Genomic DNA, 24,230 nt, shown 5'->3' on the forward strand with positions numbered 1-24,230 from the left:
CAAACTACACCCAGGCCTAGTCTTTATCTGAGGTAGGAAAATTGCTGTGATTTTGTACTCAGGGTTTGTTTTCAATTTGGGTCCTGGGGGCATTAAGGATTGGTGTTGGCCTCAAAATTTATAGGCATCAGAGGATATGCCACATTTAGTTGGAAGCATTTGAGCCAAAGAATTGCTAGGGAAGGTGGCTTCTCATTTTCACCATGATCATTGGTAAAATTGAGTTGGGTGCCCGCTGAGATGTTGTGCATCCGAAAATAGAAGTGACCTGACACATACTCAATAAGTACATTGTTTTAGAAAGCATAGCTGAGGGTTAATGAGAGCATGGGGAGATGATATGGATTATGAAACAGTGTAGAAAAGGATCAGAAAGGTTGAAGTTCGACATCAAGCAGATTTCTTTAGTTTCGATGGAGCATATGGGTGACTTTTATATAGCCTTACAGCCCGCCGTAGAGGGCTATTCCGGCTATTGAAGACCCTCTCCAGCGTTAAAGGCCCTCGCCGAAGGGCGAGTGACTTTAATAGCCGGTATAGCCCTTTAGGCTATAAGGGTATTAGAACATTCTGCCACTAGAGGGCAGAATGTTCTAACCAAAAAGAACAAAGCCTTATGGGAGCGTGAGGGGATTGGAATCCCCTCAGGCTTCCTAAAGCCTTTGTTCACAGCCAGAGCTGTAAACAAAAAAACATTGGAATGTTGGAGCTCCAGGCTTATACCAGCCATTATAAGCCCGGAGCACTCCATTGTTTTCAATGGAGCTCCCAACATTCCAATGTTCTAATTTGTGGTATGCGATGTAGGGTGTTATTTTTTAGGGGGACATAGTGTTGACCAAAAGAAATAAAGAAATTGTAATCAGAGCAGATGGACACACACACACAAGAGGAAATGGTGGAGGAAAAAGCAATAAGATGATATGCAGAGGTGAATGGAGCCCTAGGGGTATTATAGGAGGAAACCATTAAGAAGCACTAGGGACGGGAAATTATTGGAGGCCATGGTTCATTGACTGCCTGAAGCACAGGCAGGGGGTGAAGTAAAGGGAGCTTCAAAAGAATAATCATAGCCCAAAATCGGTATTAACAGTCATATTTATCACGAGGGGCGTGGACATTTATTTGAGGCAAACTCTGCAAGGGTGCCCCAGGCAGGAGCCTCACAGTAATATTGCCACTAATAGTGTTAAGCCACTAGTGGGCATTAGCATTTGAACAGACACAGTGAGCCAGGCCTAGTGCATGCAACTGGGAGAGGATAAAGAGGATGGAGAATATCAAAATGGGAAAATGAGGCTTGGAGGAAAAGACTTATGGAAAGCTATGAACTTTCAAAAAATGTGGGTTAGGAGATATTTACAAAAAGCAACTAAATCAGGAAAACACATGGCAGGCACAAACCAGTGGAGAAGGTTACATTTATGTGTGTCTAAGGATGGTATTGAATTTGAAAGGAGAAACACAAGTTGTCATGGCACTTTATAGACAAAGTGGGCTGTGGACAATGGGTCGGGGACTGAAGGCAGTTAGGGCTTTGGGTGCTGCGAGGGGAGTATTTTGGCAGGGTAGGTGATGTTTGGAGAAGTAGCCCTGGGAGAGGATCAGAGAGGGGTGAGTTTTTGAGATTGATTAAGTTTTCCCTTGGAGTAGCACAAGTAATATGAGGGAGTGTGCTAGATAACAAGAAAGTTAATTTTACAGGTATAGAAAGTAAGGGCGGAGGATTGTCTTGTTTGTAGTGGCCTAGTTTCAGTGGGGTGGTCCTAGAGCGGAAACAGCTATGTCTGAGGCACTGCTGTATCTCTGATAACTAAAACAGACAATGAACAGAGTGGTCTCAGCTGATTTTGTTTTACCAGAACTTAGGACACTTAAAAATTTGTAGCCGAAGTAACGGAAGTAACTGGATGACGGAGAAGGGTAAAGGGCTATGGGAGGCAGCACAAAAGAGGTTTGATGTCATAAAGTATCCACGGAGTCAGAAGGAAAATGTTTGTCACCAGTTTACACGTAGATAATGCAGCGGAGTGGGTTTGGGCTGTTTTAGGATGAGTGTTTTGGGCAGTCAAATTTTGCAGGTGGTTGGGGGCAGAGGATGTTAGAGGGTTGGAAAATGGAGAGACATTAAAGGGAGGAGGTAGCAGACAACATGAACAGTCCTACTTCAAAGCTTCTTACTCTGGGAATGTCAAGAGGACATTTATGGCAATGAGACTGGGGCTGGCCCTACCCTAAATTTCAAGCCCATGTGTCAGGAGGAGGGACAGTTGGAAGACAAAAGGTGCCGTCTATGCCATCTGACAAAGGAAACATTGCTGCATGTCCTCTGGCTCTGTTCATGCCTATTTACGCATCAGAGGGTCCGGCTACGTAATGAATTTATATTTTTAGGAATTAGAACCTGTAGGTCAGCAGTTATGGAGTCTTTTAATCCTCAAAACATCAGCTTGAATATTCAGTTGGTGTAGTTCGTTGATATTTTTAAAAGTCTGGTTAAGGCCAAACACAGTCTCAAACAGGGCTCCAGATTCCCTGCATCAGGAATGTGCCAATGGCAGGCTGTGGCTATGCACAGGAGGCGTCTAGAAGATGGGCTGCTGGGGTCCATTAGTTGGGTAGTGAGAAGAATACTGTACCCCCTATCCCGTCTGTGGAGGTTTGAGGAGTCATGGGCGCATGCCAGAAACCCATATACCTCCCTGCGGTAGGGGGTCAAAAGCACCTGGGAATTGCCACGGTCAGACCCTGTTGGAGCTACCCAGGAGGGCATTTGATTGTTCCTTGTGCTTGTTATGAATTACAGACCTTACAGCTTATCGTTTTGTGGTGATGTTTTATGTTCCACAGTTAAGACGCGGTGAGGGATCCCAACTGCACCTCTAACATGTCAAGGGATAAGCACTCTGGTTGACTCTGCAGTCAGTCGGCCCTGTTTTAGCGAAACTTTATTATTTTTCTAAATTTAAAGTGAATGGTTAGGCCAATGCATTTAAAATTGCTATGGGTGTCCATCAGAATTAGGATAACTCTCGCTGCGTATGATGACTTGGGCCCAGGAGGGGACGGGACTGATCTTTGCACTTTACCATGTACAACACACTTTTGCAGAATGGCAGATATATGGCCATGCCCTAGGATTTTTAAGTTTCTCTGCTATTACGGGAAAGGGCTTCTAGTCTTCGCTGTTACTACGGGAAGGAGGCAGGGAGGAGGGCCCCTCAGAGCATAACACTACAAAGCACTGTGCTCTTTACAGGATAATAAATTCATGGCCCCGCTGTAGGTTTTCTAATTGTTGTTGATATTTACAAGGGGAGCTTGGGGTTGGCTCCACCAGAGGTTCTTTTAGGTCTAGGCTTAAAATCTCCTCTTTCTTTTTTACTTCATTTTGTGTGTCACACTTTTACATTTCTGACGGAATGGTTATGTTGAATTCTTTGATGTATGCTCCTTTCTCTTATGTTCATGGTTTTTGTTAACTAATTAACACAATTTCACACACACATTATAATAATAGTAACAACAGCTTGTTTTTTTATATTATGCTTCATACCACACTTCTGTTGTCTATAAGTCCTGCAAATAAATTATGCTACTATTCTAAACTTTAATGGCACTCAATTTACCAACCTCAGAAGGATGGAAGGGTAGGTCTGCCTGGCCACGATTTTAACTTGTGATCTTCATTTGATTGCTGATGTCAGAACAAGAGTTCATTTGCTAATCCATCCTGCCAGCTGTGTAAAGCATGCATTCCTTCCAATCCTATTTCCACTAACCCTGTTTGTAAACCATGAAATGAATGAAATGAATGAAATGAAAATAAATTTATAAAGCGCATGGCTGCCCGAGAGCGTCCCAGCGCTGTAGAACAGAGGACAACTGAGGAGGTAACCATGATTTAAGAGTCCTGGGGAAAGAGGAAGGTTTTAAGGAGCTTTCGAAACCTCAAGTAACTAGGTTTGGTTCGAATCCTGAAAGGGAGTGCGTTCCACAAGGACGCCGCATTTACAGAGAATCGGGGTCCTCCTGTTCGAGCCCTCTTCACTCTAGGAACATTGGCAAAATGCCAGTGGTCGGAGCGGAGGGCCCTATAGGCCTTTAAGGGTAAACCAAGCTCCTTAAGATAGGAGGTCCCTTGCCCTGTAGGGACTTATGTACAATGCACAGGGATTTGAACTTGATCCTCTCCCGCACTGGCAGCCATCTCAATGCTGGTCTGGCTGAAGATCTTACCGGTGCCCCAGTGAGCAGCCTGGCTGCAGAATTTTGGACTCGTTGGAGGATGTTAATAGTAGCTTCTGGAGCACCCAGGAAGAGGGCATTACTGTAGTCCAACCTGGAGAGAATTAACCCTTGGATGAGTAGCTTTCTCGACTGGGGCGGTAGTAGGGGAAGAATTTTACGGGCTGAGCGAAGTAGGCCAAAGCATATGCCGACCGTTTTTTTCGCTTGAGTCCTGAATGAGAGGTCCTGTTCAAGCCATACCCCTAAACTACCCCATGAAGTACCATGGCATGGCGTATTAGAAAGGTGGTCTTTATTTAGATAGACAGCGTAGAATAGGTTCTGGTGATATTTGCTTTACAAATTTGGCAGTGTGTTAGTATATCTGGCAGTAGCTATTTTACCCACATGGCATTGTGGAAAATATATAATATATAGACTTGTATGTATTGCATACAGAGTAATACAGAAATTCATATTTAAGTGTGTTGTACATGAAGGGGTACAGGGAATGCCATGGCTATGTATCCTTTACATATATGACCAATGTGTTATCTCCAATCACCACTGATAGACTGTCACACTAACTGGTATAGATACAATGATAGGCATTATGTTCCAATGTAGTACAGTGTGTCAGACATGTATAGCTTCTCTTGCGGCACAAATACATTTGCCAGTTGCACACCCAGGACCAGATTTACTAAACAATAGCGTAACGAAACACAGCAAGTGCTGCATTGCAGCAAAGGTGAGAGAGCAAAAATATGCCATATCTACTAAGATATGGTGCTTTTGTACTCTCTCGTATCGCTGGCATACTTCTGGCTGCCTAGCACCAATGCAGGCATCCGTGCACCACAACGTAAGGGTGCCAGTGTTGTGCTCAGAATAGTTTTTTGTACAGAAAGTTTTACTTTCTTGCATAAAAGCTATTCCTAGATGCTTATTCCTTTTTGCATGTGTGCTGCAGAATGCAGCACACATGCAAAGAGCAAGTGACGAGAAAAAAATATATTTCTCTTCGCTACACCAGCCTCTGGTAGGCTCACAATTTTGATGTAAACCCATGATTATTGACTTTAGTAAATGTGGCATTGTGGGAAAATATATGGGTGGGTGCATCATAAGGTCCATGCTCCCCCTACATAAAGCTTCTCTGATGCAAGTTAAGACAAGGCAGCACACTTTTGTTCCTTTGGGGATAAAATCCCATACAAAGCATTGCAAATCTTGATTTGCATGGCTTGGTAAATCCCAACATGGGTTTTGCCTTGAGGCTGTGTCACAAAAGGGGCGCAACCAACCCCACTGCAAAACCTTAGTAAATCTGGGCCTGAGTGCTTTACATCAGCACACAGACTTCTGAAATGGATTTGCTGCTGTGGAGGAAATCTGCTCCTAGATACTGTGGCAGTCTTTGAAGGAATGGAGTATTTCATTAGCTCACACTGAGAACTACCTTTGAAACCTCTGGCTTTCTAACATACACATTTGAAAAATGGTAGTGTAACATTAGTTAGATGTAAAAGTTTCAAACATTTTCTTGAGAGAGATCATTCCCACCCAAGCCTTCCCACAGAAAATTAGCCTCGCTCACTCTAGGCAGTGTAAGCCTAATATAATTTTCTTTTTCCAAGGCTAATGGTGAGTCCCAGTCCTGCCCTCACCACTCCTGGTCCCAAGATCTCTCTCCCTTAACAACTGCACTAGAAGTGTCAGTGACCAAGTTAGAGGGACTTTAAGATTGACTTTAAGGAATAGATACTTTATTTTCAGAGGCAGAGTTTGGAGTGGAGCAACTAGTCTTTGCTGAGGTCAAAAGATGCAATGCAATTAGTTGTTTATTGACTCTAGCCTAGAGACAACTTTAGCTTTTTCATCAGCCTTGAGTAAAAATGAATTAAACACATACTATAATGCATACACATAGATAAGCGTTGGGTCAGCCGTCTTCATCCATTTGAATGTTTAAGAGGTAATCACATTTTGCCTCTGCTCACTACATCATATAGCATGGGACAGGGAATCAAGTCTTCTTCAGCCATTGACTCACATTCACTGTGCCAGCATTTTGCCTGATCACATATTTGCATCCATCTAAATGATTTGTACTTGACTGCCAGCACTGGTGGGCCAAATCTTTATTTTGTCAATGCTTTTTATTTTTTAATCTTACATCTTTTTAAACTTTTTTTGTTTGTTATTTTCCTGTTTTTTGCATTAAATTTCACAAAGGATTCCCCACCTGTTCTAAATACACTTTCTGGCTAGGAAGCACCAGCTCTTCTCCTAAAATGAAATAGGATTGATTATTTAAAATACAGTTAACAAGTAAGCAGGCATATTATTTTACTTCCTTTTTATTTTTGTGGCTTATGCTGGTAATAAACAAAAATATAAATTATCCCACCAGCTAGCCAAGACCAGAACTATTGTTTTTGCCAATGCCTGTTTCTTTTATTATCAGGCTAATTCAATCCTAACACTGGTATATTATTCATGGCACGAGAAAAAGAGACATCACTGATGCCAATTTAATAAAAAATGTGGCTTTTCAAAATTAAGGTACACCATATCAATACTCAGTAGCAGCTGCAAGGCCGTATTCACAAAATTAACACACGATTATTCATTTCACTACTGAAAACACAGTAGCTCCAGAGCCTAAGATTAAAAACCGACACTCACCTGAGACAGCACCACTTGTGCAAAATTATAAAATAATGGGGGATATTCTCAAGAACGTGCAATAATCATTGCCAAAATAAATTAATGCAATTTTTCATATTGCCATTTATCGCGGGTAAAAAGCTCTGTGTTAACGTCGAAATTCACAACACAGCAGTAACATGCAATAGTTTCCCGATAACGCATCAAATGTCAGCGATAAAATCACTGGGATGGCGATAACATCTAAACCCAAACACGAAAAAAGTTGCGATGGGCCCTACTGCAATAAATATTTAAGCGATAAGCAGCGCCAGGCCTGCAAGTCCCACAAGTCAAGTGGGAAAAATCACTATAAAAGCAGCAACAAAAAACACAAAAAAAGACAAACTGCGAAGCACAGTGGAGGTAGCCGGAGCAAGTACAGAGCACAACCAGAACCCCACAAGCCCCACGGAAGACCAGCCTGGGACCTCGGGGTCAGGAAAAGGCAAGGAGAAGAAGAAGAGGAACCCGCTTTTCAGTCCACAGGAAAACCAGATCCTCATTACGGAGGTGATAGAACACCACCACAAACTGTTCATCACCTCCACTTTGTCATTGGCTACTAAAAATACAATGTGGCAGTTCATCTTGGCCAAGGTGAATGCAGTCGGAGTGAAGAGAAGGGAAGTGGACGACTGCAAGAAGCGCTGGACTGATGTGAAGCGCAAAACCAAGCTGAAACTCGCAGCCAATCTGAAAGCAGCAATGCAGCCTGGAGGTGGGAGATGGAGGTAATGGTCTCCTGAGTCATTATTGGGGAGACTGCAGGAGTTGGGGGACCGGACACTGCACAACATGACCTGAGCCAACAGCAACCTGGTGAGTAACAACCAGGGACTGGGGGGCCTGGAGGTGGTAGCGGTGGGTGTTGTGGCCCTCTTGCGTCTCCGATTTGCATGATCAGTAGCTCCATGACTTGTGTTTGTCTTCAGATGTGGCTCTGGGCTGGGCTCCCTTTCACACTGCAGGTTGTCGTCCTGCTTAACACCATTAAAAGGCAGGTGTTAAATCCCTGCTGCTAATGCACCTTATCGCCTGTTTTTGGATCGCATCGCAAATCTGGCTGGCCATTGAGAATATCGCGAAGTTGTGTTTTCATGTGTTTTTGCACGGGAACGCCTACTCAGCATATCATTAGCGTTAGCTGTCGCTCTCATCCATGGGGATGTTTTGTGCAGCAGCTATGGCTGGAAAACTGGCGATAACAGCAGGTTGCACCAGCTTGTGAATAGGGCGATAAATCTATCACCACTTTTGCGGCGCTAAAGTTCTGATAAACCGGCGATAAGTCCTTGAGAATATGCCTCAATATTTCTTATTATAATCAGCTGAAAAAAGGGAACGTTTATAATCTAAACTGTGTTAGATGTATTTGGCTAGATCCACTAACCGATTTAAGGCAAAACACTCCCATTCACAAAATTAGAGCGTTTGCAACAGCAAAGTAGGTATTTTATTACTAAACACACTATAAGAGTTGGTAAACTGTCACCAACTCCTAAAATGGGTTTACAAATAGTTACTAGTTCGCAATTTGAATGGGGTATCATGGTCGTCAATTCGCCAAGATGCCAGGGGTAGCAGAAGTGACGTCCCAGACCCTTTGACCTTGTTGACATGAAAGGAGGTGACATGATATGATCGTTGAACCTGAATTTTCCCAGGAAGCGATGTGACTTGACCTCAAGCCATATGCCATCACAATAATTGCCATCACCAAATTGAATTATATAACTGTGTCCTTAATATAACAATTCAACATAAATGTCTCTTTTTGATTCACGTATATTGGAGTGCTGACATAATCTTTGAAAGTGATGTGGTGTATGAATTCCAATACTTGCCATGAATTGTATTGATCAAAGCGAATGAACCAGATTTCTTTTGAATGGGTTGGTGGGTAAGGGGTTTGCCCCTTAATGACAAAATGGGTCAAATTGTGCATTTTAAAGCAATCTTTTCACATAAATCTGCTTAAAAGCCACAGACTATGAAAGGGCAAATACATAAATCCTTTTATGTTGTCCTAAGACAATTAAACCTGATGTACCACAGGAGTTGACTATTGCTATTGGTGCCCCCCATATGCCAAAATAACCATAATTGTGCCAAGGCAAGCATTTTGCCATGGGTGCCCTTATAAACCATGGGTGCCCTGTTATGTCAACCATTACATATAAGATTCCAGTTCTGGGATTTTGATATTAATGTTGTCCATGGTATAAGGTTGACCCTTATGTCAAAATATACCTCTAGTGTGATAGGGCAAGTATTTTATCTTGTTTGTCCACCTCCTACATGCCACAGCTGTCATCTTTTATGCCAAGAATCACCAGCATGCTAGCATGATCATTTTGCCATGAGAGTCCCATACCAAAAATTACCATGTGCCATATATCAAGTATCATATTTAGTATGCCAGGCGCCTGTGAGTTAATGTTTGCCTCCAGTATGGAAATACCAGTATTTTGCAGGACCAAAAGCAGACTCTCAATCATACCACATTCGGACTCATGCTAATTTACGTCTACTAACTCACACTCATTCTCACCTACTCTTACTCAGCTATTACTCACCTATTACTACACTCACTGAGCTATTGTCACTCACACTCATTTATTCACATTCTCTTGCACTCTTACACTCACTCACATAATGTCACTCATTCTTACACAGATTAACTCAAAGCTACTCGCACACACTGGTGTGCGCTCACTCTTATCCTCACTCCGTCATTCCCACTCACCATGATTTCCTCAAACTCACTAACTGACATTTAGGGACTGATTAGCATGTCGGTGGGAATTTCCTCCGACCGACATCCGTACGGTTTCAAGGCCGACCAACCTCAGGTCGGCAGTCCAAAACTGCAATTACGATGCGACCGCACATGGTGTGGTCACAGACTCCTATTTTCCTATCGGAGCTTGTGCGGTGGCAGCACAAGCTCCCATTAAGAAATGCGAGTCACTGTGCATTCCTGCACTGTGTGGCAGGCACCTAACGGTGCAGGGATTTACAGGGGAGCACCATAGGTGCCTCTTCAGCCCCCAACTGGAGGCTGAGGAGAGAGGGGGGCCCTGTGGGTGCCCCCAAAGTGACTTTCCAACAGGCTTTCCATGTCAGAAAGCCCAACATGGAAAGCCAGTCGGAAACATACATCATAATCCTGATGGCTGAAACACCGTCCATAAGGGATTATGTTCAGTTTCTGAGTGGCCGACAGGCTCCTTGAGCCCATCAGAAGCCAGCCGGAATGACGGGCCAGTTTAAATTTCGACCACCGTAATCGTCATACGGCGGTCGGAATTCAAACCAAGGGGGTTGGACGGAAAGCCTCCAACCTGCAGTTGTAGGCTTTCTGACCGACATGCTAATTAGGACCCTAATATCATTTATTGCCACACCTTTTACTGACTGACAATTTCCCCCCCCCCACACACACACACACACACACACACACACATGCTTTCAGATAAACACTCCCTCTCCTACATAAACAAACTCTCACTCACAAGCGCTCTCACAGCAAATATTTTAAACAAATTCTACATACTTGATGCTCCAGTTATAATTACACTAATAGTTCACTGTTGGTGTAATTAAAAATGAGATGAAAACAGAGGGGGAGGGCGAAGATGCTCTGTCTTATTAGCACTGATTTTGCTACCTATGAAGCCAAGGGTCGCAAAAGCAGTGACGAGGGTCACAGTGAGCAAGCCAGGGATCACACCTGCGACCCCAGGCAACTCCTAAACGACATCCATGTGCAGCGTGCCTTGTGCCCTTCCAAATTGCTAATTGGCATCATATGTCGCAATGGCTTGCTACTTGTACTCTGGCCTAAAACCATTTAAAAGATACTGACTGCCAAGTTGGGTTTGTATCCAATTCACAAAGGGGAATGGTTGTGCAGTGTGTTCAAAATGAGTGTGCTTCATGCTAGCGAAAGCTTTCATAGTAAATACAAAATAACTGTTGATGACATCAGTGGTTATACAGTTATCTAACGGTCATTCTCCCTTTCTCCATTTTGACTCTATTTCCTTTGATTTATCTAATTCCTACTCTACTTCCTCTCCCTTTACATCCACTGATTTGTTTTATCCCCTTTCTCTCTAAATTCCACCTCTCAATTGCTTTCTTTGCCGCAGCTCAGGAAAAAGTATGGTGATGTCTTCAGCTTGCAGTTCTGCTGGGATAACGTAGTGATCATCAATGGGTTGGAGTCAGTGAAGGAGGGGCTTATCACCAAATCGGAGGACACGTCTGACCGTCCGTATTTTCCAATCACTGATTGCTATGTCTATAAGGAGAACTGTGCAGGTATGTGCTTAGTTACCAAGAATGCACCAGCTGCAGTTGCAGCGGGCCTAGCATTATGAAGTACCCTCTGCAACACAATTATGACTATATTTTACTATTAAACCAGGGACAGAGGGATTAATTTTTCTTACTTGCATTGGAGGCAATAGCACCTTCATTACACTACTGTCCATAACACTCAACTGGTAGTAAAATGTGGAAGTTGCTAACATCTTCAACAGGAATGTTGCCATGAACATACCCAGCACTCTTTGTCACAATTCTCAAGACTCTCTGGGATCATCCCTGAGTTTCAGAATGTTGGTCCACAGCAAGGCATTTTTTAATTTTTTCATTGCTTTACATTTTTTATGCTGGGTTTTGCTTTACAAGTCCCAATAGAGGTCATAAATAAGCCCGAATTGACTATATGTTTGCACTGGCCCTCCTGTGCAATGCAGAGATGCACAAGCTAGCCTATTTTATTTATTTATTTCATTTCTATAGCGTTACAGCTACCCACCAAAGGGTTTCCCGGCGCTGATGATTCAATGCATTGAGATATTCAGATTTTTTAGATGTTGAACAGCCAGGTTTTTAAGGCCTTCCTGAATTTCAAGTGATTAGTTTCCTGCCTAAGGGTCAGTGGGAGAGTGTTCCAGAGGGAGGGTCCAAGATATGAAAAGGATCTACCGCCCATTCTCGCCAGCCTGACTTTGGGGATCACAAATTGGTTTGCTGTGGCTGAACGAAGAGTACGGGATGGACGGTAGGGATGTACAAGATGTTGTAAGTACTTGGGTGCCTTGTTAGTTGAAATCCTATGCATAAGACATAAGGATTTAAATTTTACCCGGTTCTCGATTTTCAGCCAATGCAATTCGCGGATATACTTGGTTGTGGGCGTGGAAATGGGAATTTTCCACAGTAATCTTGCGGCAGCATTTTGCACTGTCTGCAATCGTCGGGTTATGGCCTTGTTGGCCCCCAGGTACAGCACATTGGCGTAATCGAGCCTGGAGGTTATCAGAGCATTAATGACCGATTTTTGAGTATTTTTGGGCAGCATCCAACAGATTTTCTTCAACCACTTTAGGATCGCAAAGCAAGTAGCTGATGTCTTAGTAGCTTGCTGGTTGAGACTAAGTGATTCATCAATGATGACACCAAGATTGCGTGCTGATTTGACTGGAACTGGGGGTGTACCCATCACATCATCAGGCCAGTGCTGGGGTCCCCAGAGTTCTTTGTTCTTGCCCATAACAAGTAGCTCTGTTTTCTCGCCATTAAGTTTGAGAAAATTTTTTCTCATCCACTCAGCGATGTTGGTGAGGCCGATTTTTAACGACGAGATGTTGTTGGAGTCCGAAGATGAAAGAGAAAAAATAAGCTGTGAATCATCAGCATACGAGAACATGAGTAGGCCAGAGTCTTCTATCATTTTGGCCAGTGGGCTCATGTAAATATTGAAGAGCAGCGGGCTCAATATAGAGCCCTGCGGCACTCCATGTTTGAGGATCATGGTATCTGAGCATGCTGATTGGGAAAAAACTTGGAAAGTGCGTTGTTCTAATAGGGATTTGATCCAGTTGCAGGCGGCGCCCCTAATACCGATGTCATGGAGAGTTTGCTCAAGTACAGCATGTGACACAGTATCAAATGCTGCACTGAGATCCAGTAACAGCAAGGCAACCGTTTCACCGCGATCTAACAGTAGACGGATGTTCTCAGTTACACCCAGCAGGGTTGTTTCCGTCGAGAATCCTGTGCGGAATCCTGACTGATGAAGAGGTAGTATATCCTGGATGGTAATGAAATCAGTGAGGACTCTGTGAACATGTTTTTCCAATATCTTTGCGAAAGTTGGTAATAATGAGATAGGTCTAAAATTGGATGGCAAGTTGGGATCTGTTCCAGCTTTTTTTAATAACGGGTGAATCATTGCATGTTTCCACTCTTTCGGTACGGTTTCTTACTGTAATGATTTATTTAGAAGATTGGTGATTGTCTCTAGGGCTCTATTATTTAGTTTTTTCAAGATGGAACAAGGGAGTGGATCGTTTGGTGAACCTGATTTAATGGAATCCAAAAGTTTCCGAACCAGGTCTAAGTTGAGCGGCGGCCATTTATCTAGAATAGCTGGAGGTGTTGCATCATGTGGGAGTATACAGGAGAACAACTCATTTTCCGTAGGGATAATGGAGGCTAAAATATTGGTTTCAAGGCCAGTATTGGTAGAAGGCAGAATCACATTGGACTTGGCGATTTCCTTTGTGGTTTGTTCTATACCCTGATAGATTTTATCAACTTTTTCTACAAAAAAGGCTGCAAGAGTATCACATTGTGATTTGTTTAGATCTGGAGGAGATTGTAAGGTGAGGGAACCAGCTAATTCTCTTACAGTTTTAAAAAGTATTTTAGACTGACATAGGGCTTCGGTGATTTTCGTGCAAACATGTTCAGCTTTGGTTTTAGCACAGAGTCTCTGATAATTAGAGAGTTTATTTTTGTAAGCCAATTTGGCGTCAGGGCAATAGGATTTCCTCCATTGACGTTCTGCAGTTTTACATATACTTTTTTCCTGTTTCAAAGTCTCAGTAAACCACGGAGCAGGGGGGCGGTGGGAGTTTTGTTTTAGTTTGGTTTTAGGTAAAATGGAATCAACGGCTTCTAAGAGCCAAGTTTGGACTGATGTTGAGAACTCTTGTACTGTTGCTTTTGTACAGGGGAGATGGCCCTCTAGCATGGAGTTAAGAATTTCTAGATCAAGCTTTTTCCATTTCCTGATTAATTGTGTAGGTACTGATGTTTTAACCCTATTAGAAGTTTTTACAAGAAGGAAAAATTTAATCAGGAAGTGATCAGACCAGGGCACAGGAATAGCCGTGGGTTTAGATATGTCATTTAAGTTGGAGAAGATGGGATCCAACAAGTGACCGGCTCTATGTGTGGAGCCAGAGTTCTTTAAGATCAGATTAAGGGATGCAAGATCCGTTTTAAAGTTGCTCACTATGGAGCAGTCATCTTTTTCCAAGTGTAAATTCATATCTCCTAGAATAGTAAAGCCAGCCATTTTCATAATTAAAGGTCCAAGGAGTTCGACAAAATGAGGTATCCATCTAGAAGCAATACCTGGTGGCCTATAAATGAGCACTCCCGAAAAGGTAAAATTCGGTGTGAGTGAAAGTTTAAAAATTGCGCCTTCACAACCCTCACATGGGAGTCTGTTGAATTCGCAATTATAGCGTTTTTTAAAAATAATTGCTATCCCTCCTCCTGGCGGTTTCTCACGATCGAGTCTGACAATAGCATAAGTTTCAGGGAGTGCCGTAGCTAAGTCAGGTCCAGAACTGTCTTGAAGCCATGTTTCAGTTAGGAAAACTGCATCGGGAACCTCATCCAAGAGTAAGATGAAAATTTCAGTTCGATGCTTAGATAGTGAGCGGCAATTAATACTGAAAAATAGGAACTGGTCAGAAGGCATCTTATTAATGTTTGTGGGGTTTTTAGCCTGTAAGGCTTTTATTTGCACGTGGTTGGTGGATAAATGGCAACATTGACATGTAGTTGTATTTAAATCAGGGTCTATTGTCCTGCATGCAGAATTGCGAGTGGGTCGAAGGGCTAGTAGACCTTCAGACGAGTATTTTAGCCGTGAATGACTGACTGTGTTGGTTAATGCCTCGATTATAGGGGGGCAAGTAACCAGGTCCCTGATACCTGAAGGAAGAGGTGCCATAATGCCTTGCACGTCCGAGGCACGGACGGGCTGACTCTGGCGTGACTCCGGCGCTGGCGAGGCGCGTCCACTGTACGCGTCCGCTGTCGCGGAGGGTAACCGTATCCTTTTGTAGGAAAGGCTAGAGCGCTGAACCAGCTGCCGCCTCCCACTTAAGATGTCTGCCGTGAAAATGCTACCCTTCTGCTCGGTAAACAGCCCTGAAATCGGCTGTTACCGGCGAAAAGTGCAAGGGGAGTAATTTGCAGGGGTGGGGTAAGTGCTAATAGTATTACTAAGTGATTTCCGCAAATAGTGAGATTTTAAAATTTTCGGCGTCTAAAATACTGCTAGTGTTCCTATGCAATGCGTTTCCAATCAGCGACAATTGCACACACAGCGATATCACACAATTAGCACAACAATACTGTTCTACCTCCCGGCTCAAGCCTCAGGAGGGGTCCAAGATTAAATGCAGGTAGCACCAGTGTCAGCGCATTGAATCTCGCGTCTGAAGTCCCTGGGCTCCTTTTGTAGGAAAGGCTAGAGGGCTGAACCAGCTGCCGCCTCCCACTTAAGATGTCTGCCGTGAAAATGCTACCCTTCTGCTCGGTAAACAGCCCTGAAATCGGCTGTTACCGGCGAAAAGTGCAAGGGGAGTAATTTGCAGGGATGGGGTAAGTGCTAATAGTATTACTAAGTGATTTCCGCAAATAGTGAGATTTTAAAATTTTCGGCGTCTAAAATACTGCTAGTGTTCCTATGCAATGCGTTTCCAATCAGCGACAATTGCACACACAGCGATATCACACAATTAGCACAACAATACTGTTCTACCTCCCGGCTCAAGCCTCAGGAGGGGTCCAAGATTAAATGCAGGTAGCACCAGTGTCAGCGCATTGAATCAAGCCTACATGGCAAAGCTGATCAATTTTCTTGTGAGAACACTCTGGGCTGTTCCTTCTTATTCGACTCTGGTCAATATACCTTTTTAGTAGCCTGAGAGGAAAAGAAGTTAACAGCAATTTAAATCTTAAGGTACAGTGTCACCATTTGAACCACAAAAAAAAGTCTGAGTCTGTAACTTGAAGGTAATAGGTTTATTACAAATTCACAGCAAGACTAATATAAATCAATCTCAAAAACATATTATAAAAATACAATATTATCAGAGGAGGACAAAAGCGACGTACAATATTGGTCCTCAACAGCAAGGAGCATATACAAATTTCTTTGGCAGCCATGTAGAAAATAAGTAATTGGATTTGATGACTAGACTAATGGTTGCTATCCTTTCTTTCCATACATGGAAAATATTCACAACATCTACTAAACCCTGCACTATACTAATAATATGGGAAACCCTATTGAATCAAAAAAGCAAGAAAGGTGTCAGCATCAGTTCCTCTGTAGAAGTTCTACAGGTAAGGAATCATGTATAGCATAAAGCCACATAATCAGAGATGTCAAGAGAGGTTTGTCCTTTTCTAAGTCTAAATAGAAGCCGAATAACCCCAAGATGAGTTCACTAATTCAAGTGTAAAAAGAACATTCAGGAAGTATGACCTCATACACATCACAGTACTATTCCAGTTCTCAGAAATACACTTGGCACCTTGTACACTACTCCCATATTCCAGTCTCTGCTTCCATAGGACCCTTCCAAGGGTCCTCCCTTTTTCCGATACTACCAATTGATAACATTCCCTTTGATCCTCATTAAAAATATTTGACCTTGCCAGTTCCTGCTCGCCTCACTATCTCAGGAATACCATGTGCTTTTCACTAACTAATTAATGTGTTTGGTCTGCACCTGCAGAGGAGAAAACATGCAGAAAATAACTTTCATGTTAATATCAAATGTCTTAACTGTAACCTTAAGGTCTACAATCATGCTAACAGTTTCTTTAGATGCGTATTAGTTCCACAACCTATATATAATCCCATAAATGAAATCTTTAACAAAGGAATTCAGCTATAACATACTGTACTCTTATATGTGGCACAATAAACTAATACATGTATTATTAAACAAAAACAACAACTGGCCACAATTTATAAAGAAAACCTTGAACACACATATGATTCATTCTCAGTGATCCCTGGCAAATTTGCTGCATTCAATGCATTTTAGTGCCTCGCCTTACAATCTAAAGCTACAGAAGATTAATATCAGCAATCCAGATATTTCTGAGAAGGAAAAACATTAACATGCACACACATATAATTGTCGCAAACATACAATAAGTCCACCCTAAGTGCATTATAACTCATTTGTATTATTAAATTACATTAATACATAAGGTCAAAGGTAAATATATATATGGCCTAGCCAAATGTGACGCATGGAGCTAAACGTACGCTACTCCACATGCGTATAAACTGCTTTTTGCTGAAATCTGGCATGAGTGGTGCACCCAAATCACTTTGTGCTAGGGAATGCTAGGGTGCCTGTTATCTATGCAAGAGTGGCGTGACAGGGCAGGAATGATGAAAATGCCCATAGGTTTTCACGTAAGGCCAGATTTATTAAAATAGCAGCACTTCGCTTTGTAAATCATGAAGCCAGGGACAAACATGCGACAAGAGAACTATTGTGTGATATTCCTATTTGAAAGATGTGTAATTACTCCAAAATGACACATTTTACGCAGCATACCCTTCTGCAGCTGCAGATGAGGATGAGTTGAAATGTGTACTTGAGGTTGGAATTCAAGCTTAGATTTCACAGCTGAGTGGACTTTATGTCATATACCACGGCTAGAGTTGTGGTAAAACAGCGTTGGCTTGGACAGTGTGTTCAAAGAGAGACTTTGACCGCATATCGTATTCATGCAATGTAGTACTTTTGCTTTAAACACAGGCTTTTCAGTGTGAATATTAGTTGATCATGGTTTGTCAAGGACTCAGTGCTGAGAAAGTCTGTTGAATAACAATGAAAACCATACTTGATTGTTGAGGGTTGTTTGACCTTAAGAATGTTGATCTTTCATATCATTACACAACTGTATGCTATCCAGAATATCGTGAGACATATTATTGCAGTTAAGAATATTGTATTTCACTTATAATAATAATAATTAGTAATAATTGAAATAGAACAATAATAATAATACAATTATATAATATCACTTCATTTAATATTGTTGTATGATATGTTGTATTTTGTTAATGTTTTAATATTTGAGTGTTTTTAAGTTTTTTTTACTTGTTTCAATAGAGCTTATTTTTTTTGTTTATGGTTATATGATAAGTTGTACCACTGGCGCCAAGGCTGGCTTTCCAGATAAAATGCTTCGTCCATCCACTAGGGATCACAATTATGAATAAATAATTTATATCAATATCACGACTTCGTGGGAGCCCCGCCCCTCCTGTTACTAAATAGATGTATTGGCATTTAGTATTTATTGGATTAGCATGGTCTAGTGCCAAACCACGTGTAGTCCCATGGCAAAGGACAACCTGTTAGTGTTTCATTAACTTCTTTATTATATCCATACCTTATTGGATTTTTTTAAAAGTCTAATAAATATTGCCCATTTTGAAAAATTTAGAACACATATTATTGTCTTATTTATGTTTATTCATATGTTTTAATTATATTGAGTTTGTGTTTATTATGTTTGAATTTTTTTGTGGGTTGTGATTGCATGAAAGTAGTGCTCGTCATTTTTATTAATATATTTTTATTCATTTTTAGATATATAGGTTAATTTCCAATCAGTGAAATCGGATGTATGACGTTACAACGCAGGCTATTACACCGCCTGCCTTTACAACGCGGTTTTTACATCGCAGTTCATTACAACGCATAGCGCTTTGGGGTGCTGGATAGTGAATAGTTTAATTTACTATTCCAACTCCAGTCCCCGTGGACTCTAGGGAAGGTTATTGGATAGTAAATTAACCTATTCCCTATCCTAGAGCGCCCCCCAGAGCAATGCGTTGTAATAGTTTGCGTTGTAATGACCGTGTTGTAATGGTAGTGCGTTGTAAAAGTTTCGTTGTAAAGGTTGTTCACCAGTGAAATCATTAATTAACTGTGTGAATTATCTTTTTGAATATTTTTAGATTGAGTTCACATAATTTTATTGTGTAGCTCAGAACGTCAAGTTGGCAAGCACTAGCGAGGAAAACCCACCTCCTGGCAAGATTTCTCAACGCGGACAGTTGCCGATGGTCATGACCTCTTACTCCGTTCACATTGAGAAAGCTGCCGCTCAGGTAGAAAATCTATTCAAGCGGCAAGAAAAGAAGCAGCACCCTCTTGCGCGGTGCATGGTGCAGTTTGCGCTGATTTTACAGCTTGGGACAAACACCCGGTGCTGAAAGTCAATGCGTACGGCATGACCAAATGCACTCCGCCGCTTGTTGAACTCTGTGTAGTGCAGCAGAGTTTTTGGGTCACTTTGCAAAGTTCTGTGAGGCGGAACTCTGCAAACTCACCTCAGGCTACCTTTAACACTAGAGATGTTCCAGTACACACTCGAAATCCCTGGAGTAATGTATCTCTGTCTTCTGGGACACTGGTCTGTCTCTTGATCATCCTTGGAAGATCTTGCTGGTGGTTGGAGTTATTGCTCATGGTCCATCTCATTTCAGATATTTCACTCCACAAAGAAACATGCAGGTCAAAGAACATATCCTCCCAGAGAATAGCTTTAGCCCGCAAAATCCCCATCTCACTCATGAATTGCCTTCTGATATAGCCAGAAGGTTGTTGACATCTGAGAACATTGGGGGGGCCTGCACAAGAGAGGAGAAGGCCTGGAGTTTTCTTTCCAAGCAAATATGAAGAGAATAGCAGAGGAGGCAACATAGGTATCTGTAAGCTTTGGGGTTGTTGAAAATGAGACCACAGTAGTGGGTACAAGTATCTTGCACTTTTAGCTGGTGCCTAGGTATTTGTAATCCTAAGAAAAGCCCTAGATGAGAGGATCATCCAGGAATTGTTCATGGAAGTGTAACCCTGAGTAGGCCCAATAATGTTTTCTTCCCATGCAGTTGTGGAGGCCACAGAGATGTACACATCTAGATGGATTGGAGTTCCTCCTGGGATTGCACTCAGTCCTCAATTTATGGATAGCATGTCATTTTCATAAGGTGAATTGTTCAAAGGTACTTCAAGAGAAGGGAATTAACCTGTTTTCTTGAACTTTAGACAGTATAAAAGCAACAACAACATATGTTGCACAATAATGTTAAGGGACAGAAGACATATCATCAATGATAAAGTGGAAATTTCATTGGTAAATAAGCTTGATACTTGTCAAAAGACATGAGATAGAATAGTATCTTACCTGGCAGGCTGTACCATGGTTGCTTGGTGTGCGTATATAGGCCCTATATGTCAGGTGTTGGAGAATTGTCTTTGCATATGGGGTAGGCGTGTTTCCCTTGACGCAGTAGCTGCAGTAAAGAGTAATGAACAACTTTAGAATTGTGATTGAGGAGAGCTTTGATAGATGTGACAATTAGTGTTAATAATGAGAAAAGTCCAAGAAATAGACGTCATATTTCTTTGACGTAGGGAGATGTAAAATGGACAGAAAAAAGAGGGAAAATAAGTTACAAATAGATCAAGAACTGGCTTGATGGCTAACTTCTTGTTTGCAGTATTAGCACGGGGGGCTTTTTATCACTGCAGCTGATGAGAGAAAAATCCAAACTATTGAAATATCCCTTTGCAAATAGAATGAGTTTATGGAAATATGCTAGTGTTACACAATAAATAAGCATGCACACAGCCCTGCCACAGTTGAACAATACTGTGGGTATCTGATCAGTTATAGGCAACCATTGACATGAACTAACGAAGTGTTATGCACTGTAACAATTTACATTTTCACTATCTTCATGTTTTTGCAGAGGGAAATGCAGTTAGACAATTCCTTTTTTATATAATTTTATTTTTATTTTATATCACAGCACAGTATCTGTCGTACAAATATAATCTGAGTATTGCTTCACAATACATTTTCTTAACAAATAGGAATAAACATTATTATACTAAATGCAGTTACCATCACTACTTATGCAAACCATTCAAGTTCAATCAGATGAAAGCAAAAAAATGAAAAGAAAGTAAACAGCAAAGAAAGAAAAACAAGAAAAAAGAAAAAGAAAAAAGAGGGGGAGGAAGAGAGAAAGTAAAAAGACCCCCAGCCTATTTACCCTACTTAGGGGCTATTAGCACTCATATCTTCCTTCCATCTATATATGGGCCCCCAGATACTTCTAACTAACATTCTCCCTTTTTCACCCTTTCTCTCGTAAATCCCTTTCTCAAGGTTACAAGTAGCTAGTAGCCTAGCAAGCCATTGTTGGAATGTTGAGGTGGCTTGATCCAGCCAGGCTGAAGCAATACAGATACGCAATACCGCCATGGTTAAAAAGAGAAAGTGGGATGATGAATCTTGTCCTCCCTTGCTGTCTATCCCCAAAAGAATTATAGCAGGAGCAAGATTGATCAAAGAACTTTTCAATTGACTGGATCAGGGTTTGCAGCCTAGTGCAAGATGGGAACATATGGATCAGCTCAGCAACCAAGTTGCCACAACGGGGGCCGTTGTACACCTCTGTCCCCCCCACTGTGCAATATTTGCTGGGGTATCATACAAGGAAAGAATTGTTTTAAAATGATGAGCTTGAAGCCCCACAGAGCAGAGAACAGACTGGCCCAGTTCTAAAGAGTCACTAAAACTTTCTTGGTCAATGCCGAGTGTGTCTGCCCATTTCTTCCCTTGCTTGTCCAGATCGTCTTTCTTTAGTAGAGAAAGTTCAGCGTATATCCACCGAATAGTACACTCCTCCCCATCTCTGACAACATCAATAATTTTATTCTCCTTGAAGCCATTCAACCCACCCTTTTTCCCACCTAAAAACAACGTATTTGAAGATACTTGAAGAAGTTTTTCTTATCAATACCATAATCGCATTGGATTTCGGAGAAAGGGTGAATTCCATTTGGGCCTAATAGATCGCCTAATTTCCGGATCCCATGCCCCTCCGACTCTGACATTATAGAATCAAAAAAAATACCTGGAAAAGTGGGCTTTCAAAACAGCTGAGTATAAAAGTTAATTCTCCCAAGACCACTTTCTTTCCAGAACGCTGCCCAAATCTTGAACGCTGTCATCAGAGTCTTAAATCTAGTTTTTTTAAATAACTAGGCTCACTAAATTTCATAAAGCAGTTCACAGCGTCCTCTCCCAGTAGTAGCTTGTACATCTCTGAAGACTCATTCTCAATACAAGGATCTATATCCTTCCCACTCATATATTGAAAGGCAGCCGCCCAATAATACATTTTAAAATCAGGAACAGCCCAATCCCCTCTTTCCCTTGGGAGAGACATGTATCTCTGGGCTCTCCTTGTTTTCCTGTGTGCCCATATAAACCAATTTACAATTAAGCATGGGCGTAAAATCCGTTCCGCTCGCGGATTTTCGGCAAATTCGCAATCCGCGAACTCTCCCGAACTTGCCGAAAATTCGTAAAATCCGTGCAAAGCGGATTTTTTGCTTGGTCGCACTTGCCAACTAGAATACTATACAATTTCGCGGGAGTTAACACTTGCGAACATGTTGATGCGGCGGGCAGCGACAATCTCGCAATTGCGAGATTGCAAAATTTGCAATTTCGCACAAGAAATCCACCAGCAGGCAGCATAAACCTTGAAAATTATGATTTTTATCAGAATAACTCCTCAGATTGACATTTGCCTGCACTTTTTCTTTGCAAGGAGTCCATTTTGGGGGGGGGGGGGGGTGGGAGGAAGGAAGGGCCCCACAGTCTCCAACTTCCTGTTCCTGTCCAGCAGGCTCCTCCCAGTGCTTTATTCATGTGCTGGTCACTTTGATTTGGATCTTGACCTGGAAGGATTACTTTTTGTGGATGCTGCTGGATATTTGGATTTCTGCAAAACTGAAAGCACTCAGCAGGTGCAAAAGTTCAATCTTATCATTAGTAACCATTCCCTGTAGTGCTTCCTGAGGGGCCCCTTCAGAGTTCATTTGCCTACTTGCAACTATTCTATGACCCTGCTCTGACCCTCACAGCAGGCTCAGAGAATAGCTACAAGTATACAACAAAGGTCCTGTTAAAAAAAATTACACTGCAACAGAAAGCAATTACAGACAAAGCTGAAAGCACTCAGCAGGTGCAAAAGTTCAATCTTATCATTAGTAACCATTCCCTGTAGTGCTTCCTGAGGGGCCCCTTCAGAGTTCAGTTGCCTACTTGCAACTATTCTATGACCCTGCTCTGACCCTCACAGCAGGCTCAGAGAATAGCTACAAGTAGGCCAACTGGAAAGCTTCACAATTAATCAAATTAGCCATTCCATAGCGCATCATCCCACATACTTTGCTGTGAAGGTTCTTGAGCTCAAGGCAATTAGTTTGCTTAACCATGAATTAAAAATGCCAGCATCTCTCCTTTTTAATGTTTCATCTTTTAACCCCTTCGCTGCTAGGCCTTTTCCCCTCCTGTGCTAAGCCTTTTTTTGGCGTTTTGGAGTAGTGCGCGCTTAGGCCCTTGTAACTTTTTGACCACATAAGGGATCCGCGCCAAATTTGCGTCCTTTTCTTCCAACATCATGGGGATTCTAAAGGCGCCCAGGGTTTGTGGATTCCCTTGGAGGGGTCCCAGAAATTAACCAAAATATAGTGATTTTTTTGTTTTTTTCAGAAAAATGGGAAAAACGGGCTGCAAATGAAAGCCTCTGGGTTTTTCCCTGAAAATGGTATCACAAAAGGGTTTGTGGGGCTGAAATCTCCATTTTCTCAGCTTTCAGTGAATGACAGACTTTTGTCAGAGAACCGAAATTTTTCACTCAGTTTTGGCAGTTTTCTGGGACATAGCCTATTTTTGCTATTTTTAGAGCTTTCCACCTCCTTCCAGTTAATGGTAGAAATGAGTTTGAAAGCAATAATGGATCCTGGAAAGCTTTACATTTTCGAAAAGTAGACAAAATTCTGAATTCAGAAAGGGGTCATTTGTCTAAATCCATGAAGGTTTCGTTATAGAAACTAACAGTTAGATATTGGAATATTTGAAATTTTGTTGAAAAAAACAGCCTTTTGTCTCAACGTTTTCACCTATAACTTTTTCTAATTTTGACAGCTCTTGGAAACCAATATACCGTTACATTCGTTAGACCTTTCTGGTTGTGGGGATATATAGGACTTGTAGTTTCACCAAGAGCCCGACGAACCCAGATCCAAAAACTGAGCAGCAACTTGCAATGGTATTTTTTC

At 41.9% G+C, this 24,230-nt stretch overlaps 1 protein-coding gene across 2 annotated transcripts in view; it reads left to right on the forward strand.

The window, feature by feature from the left end:
- The window catches only part of LOC144753085 (cytochrome P450 2D6-like), a 382,600-nt gene that overhangs the window by 90,962 nt on the left and 267,408 nt on the right, over positions 1–24,230 (forward strand). For both annotated transcript variants that reach the window (XM_078640876.1, XM_078640882.1), the window contains one exon: positions 11,100–11,271. In XM_078640876.1, coding sequence (XP_078497002.1) covers positions 11,100–11,271 — 172 coding nt within the window. The remainder of the gene's footprint in view (positions 1–11,099; positions 11,272–24,230) is intronic.

Source organism: Lissotriton helveticus, chromosome 1_1 (assembly GCF_964261635.1).
Source record: "Lissotriton helveticus chromosome 1_1, aLisHel1.1, whole genome shotgun sequence".
Taxonomy (NCBI): domain Eukaryota; kingdom Metazoa; phylum Chordata; class Amphibia; order Caudata; family Salamandridae; genus Lissotriton; species Lissotriton helveticus.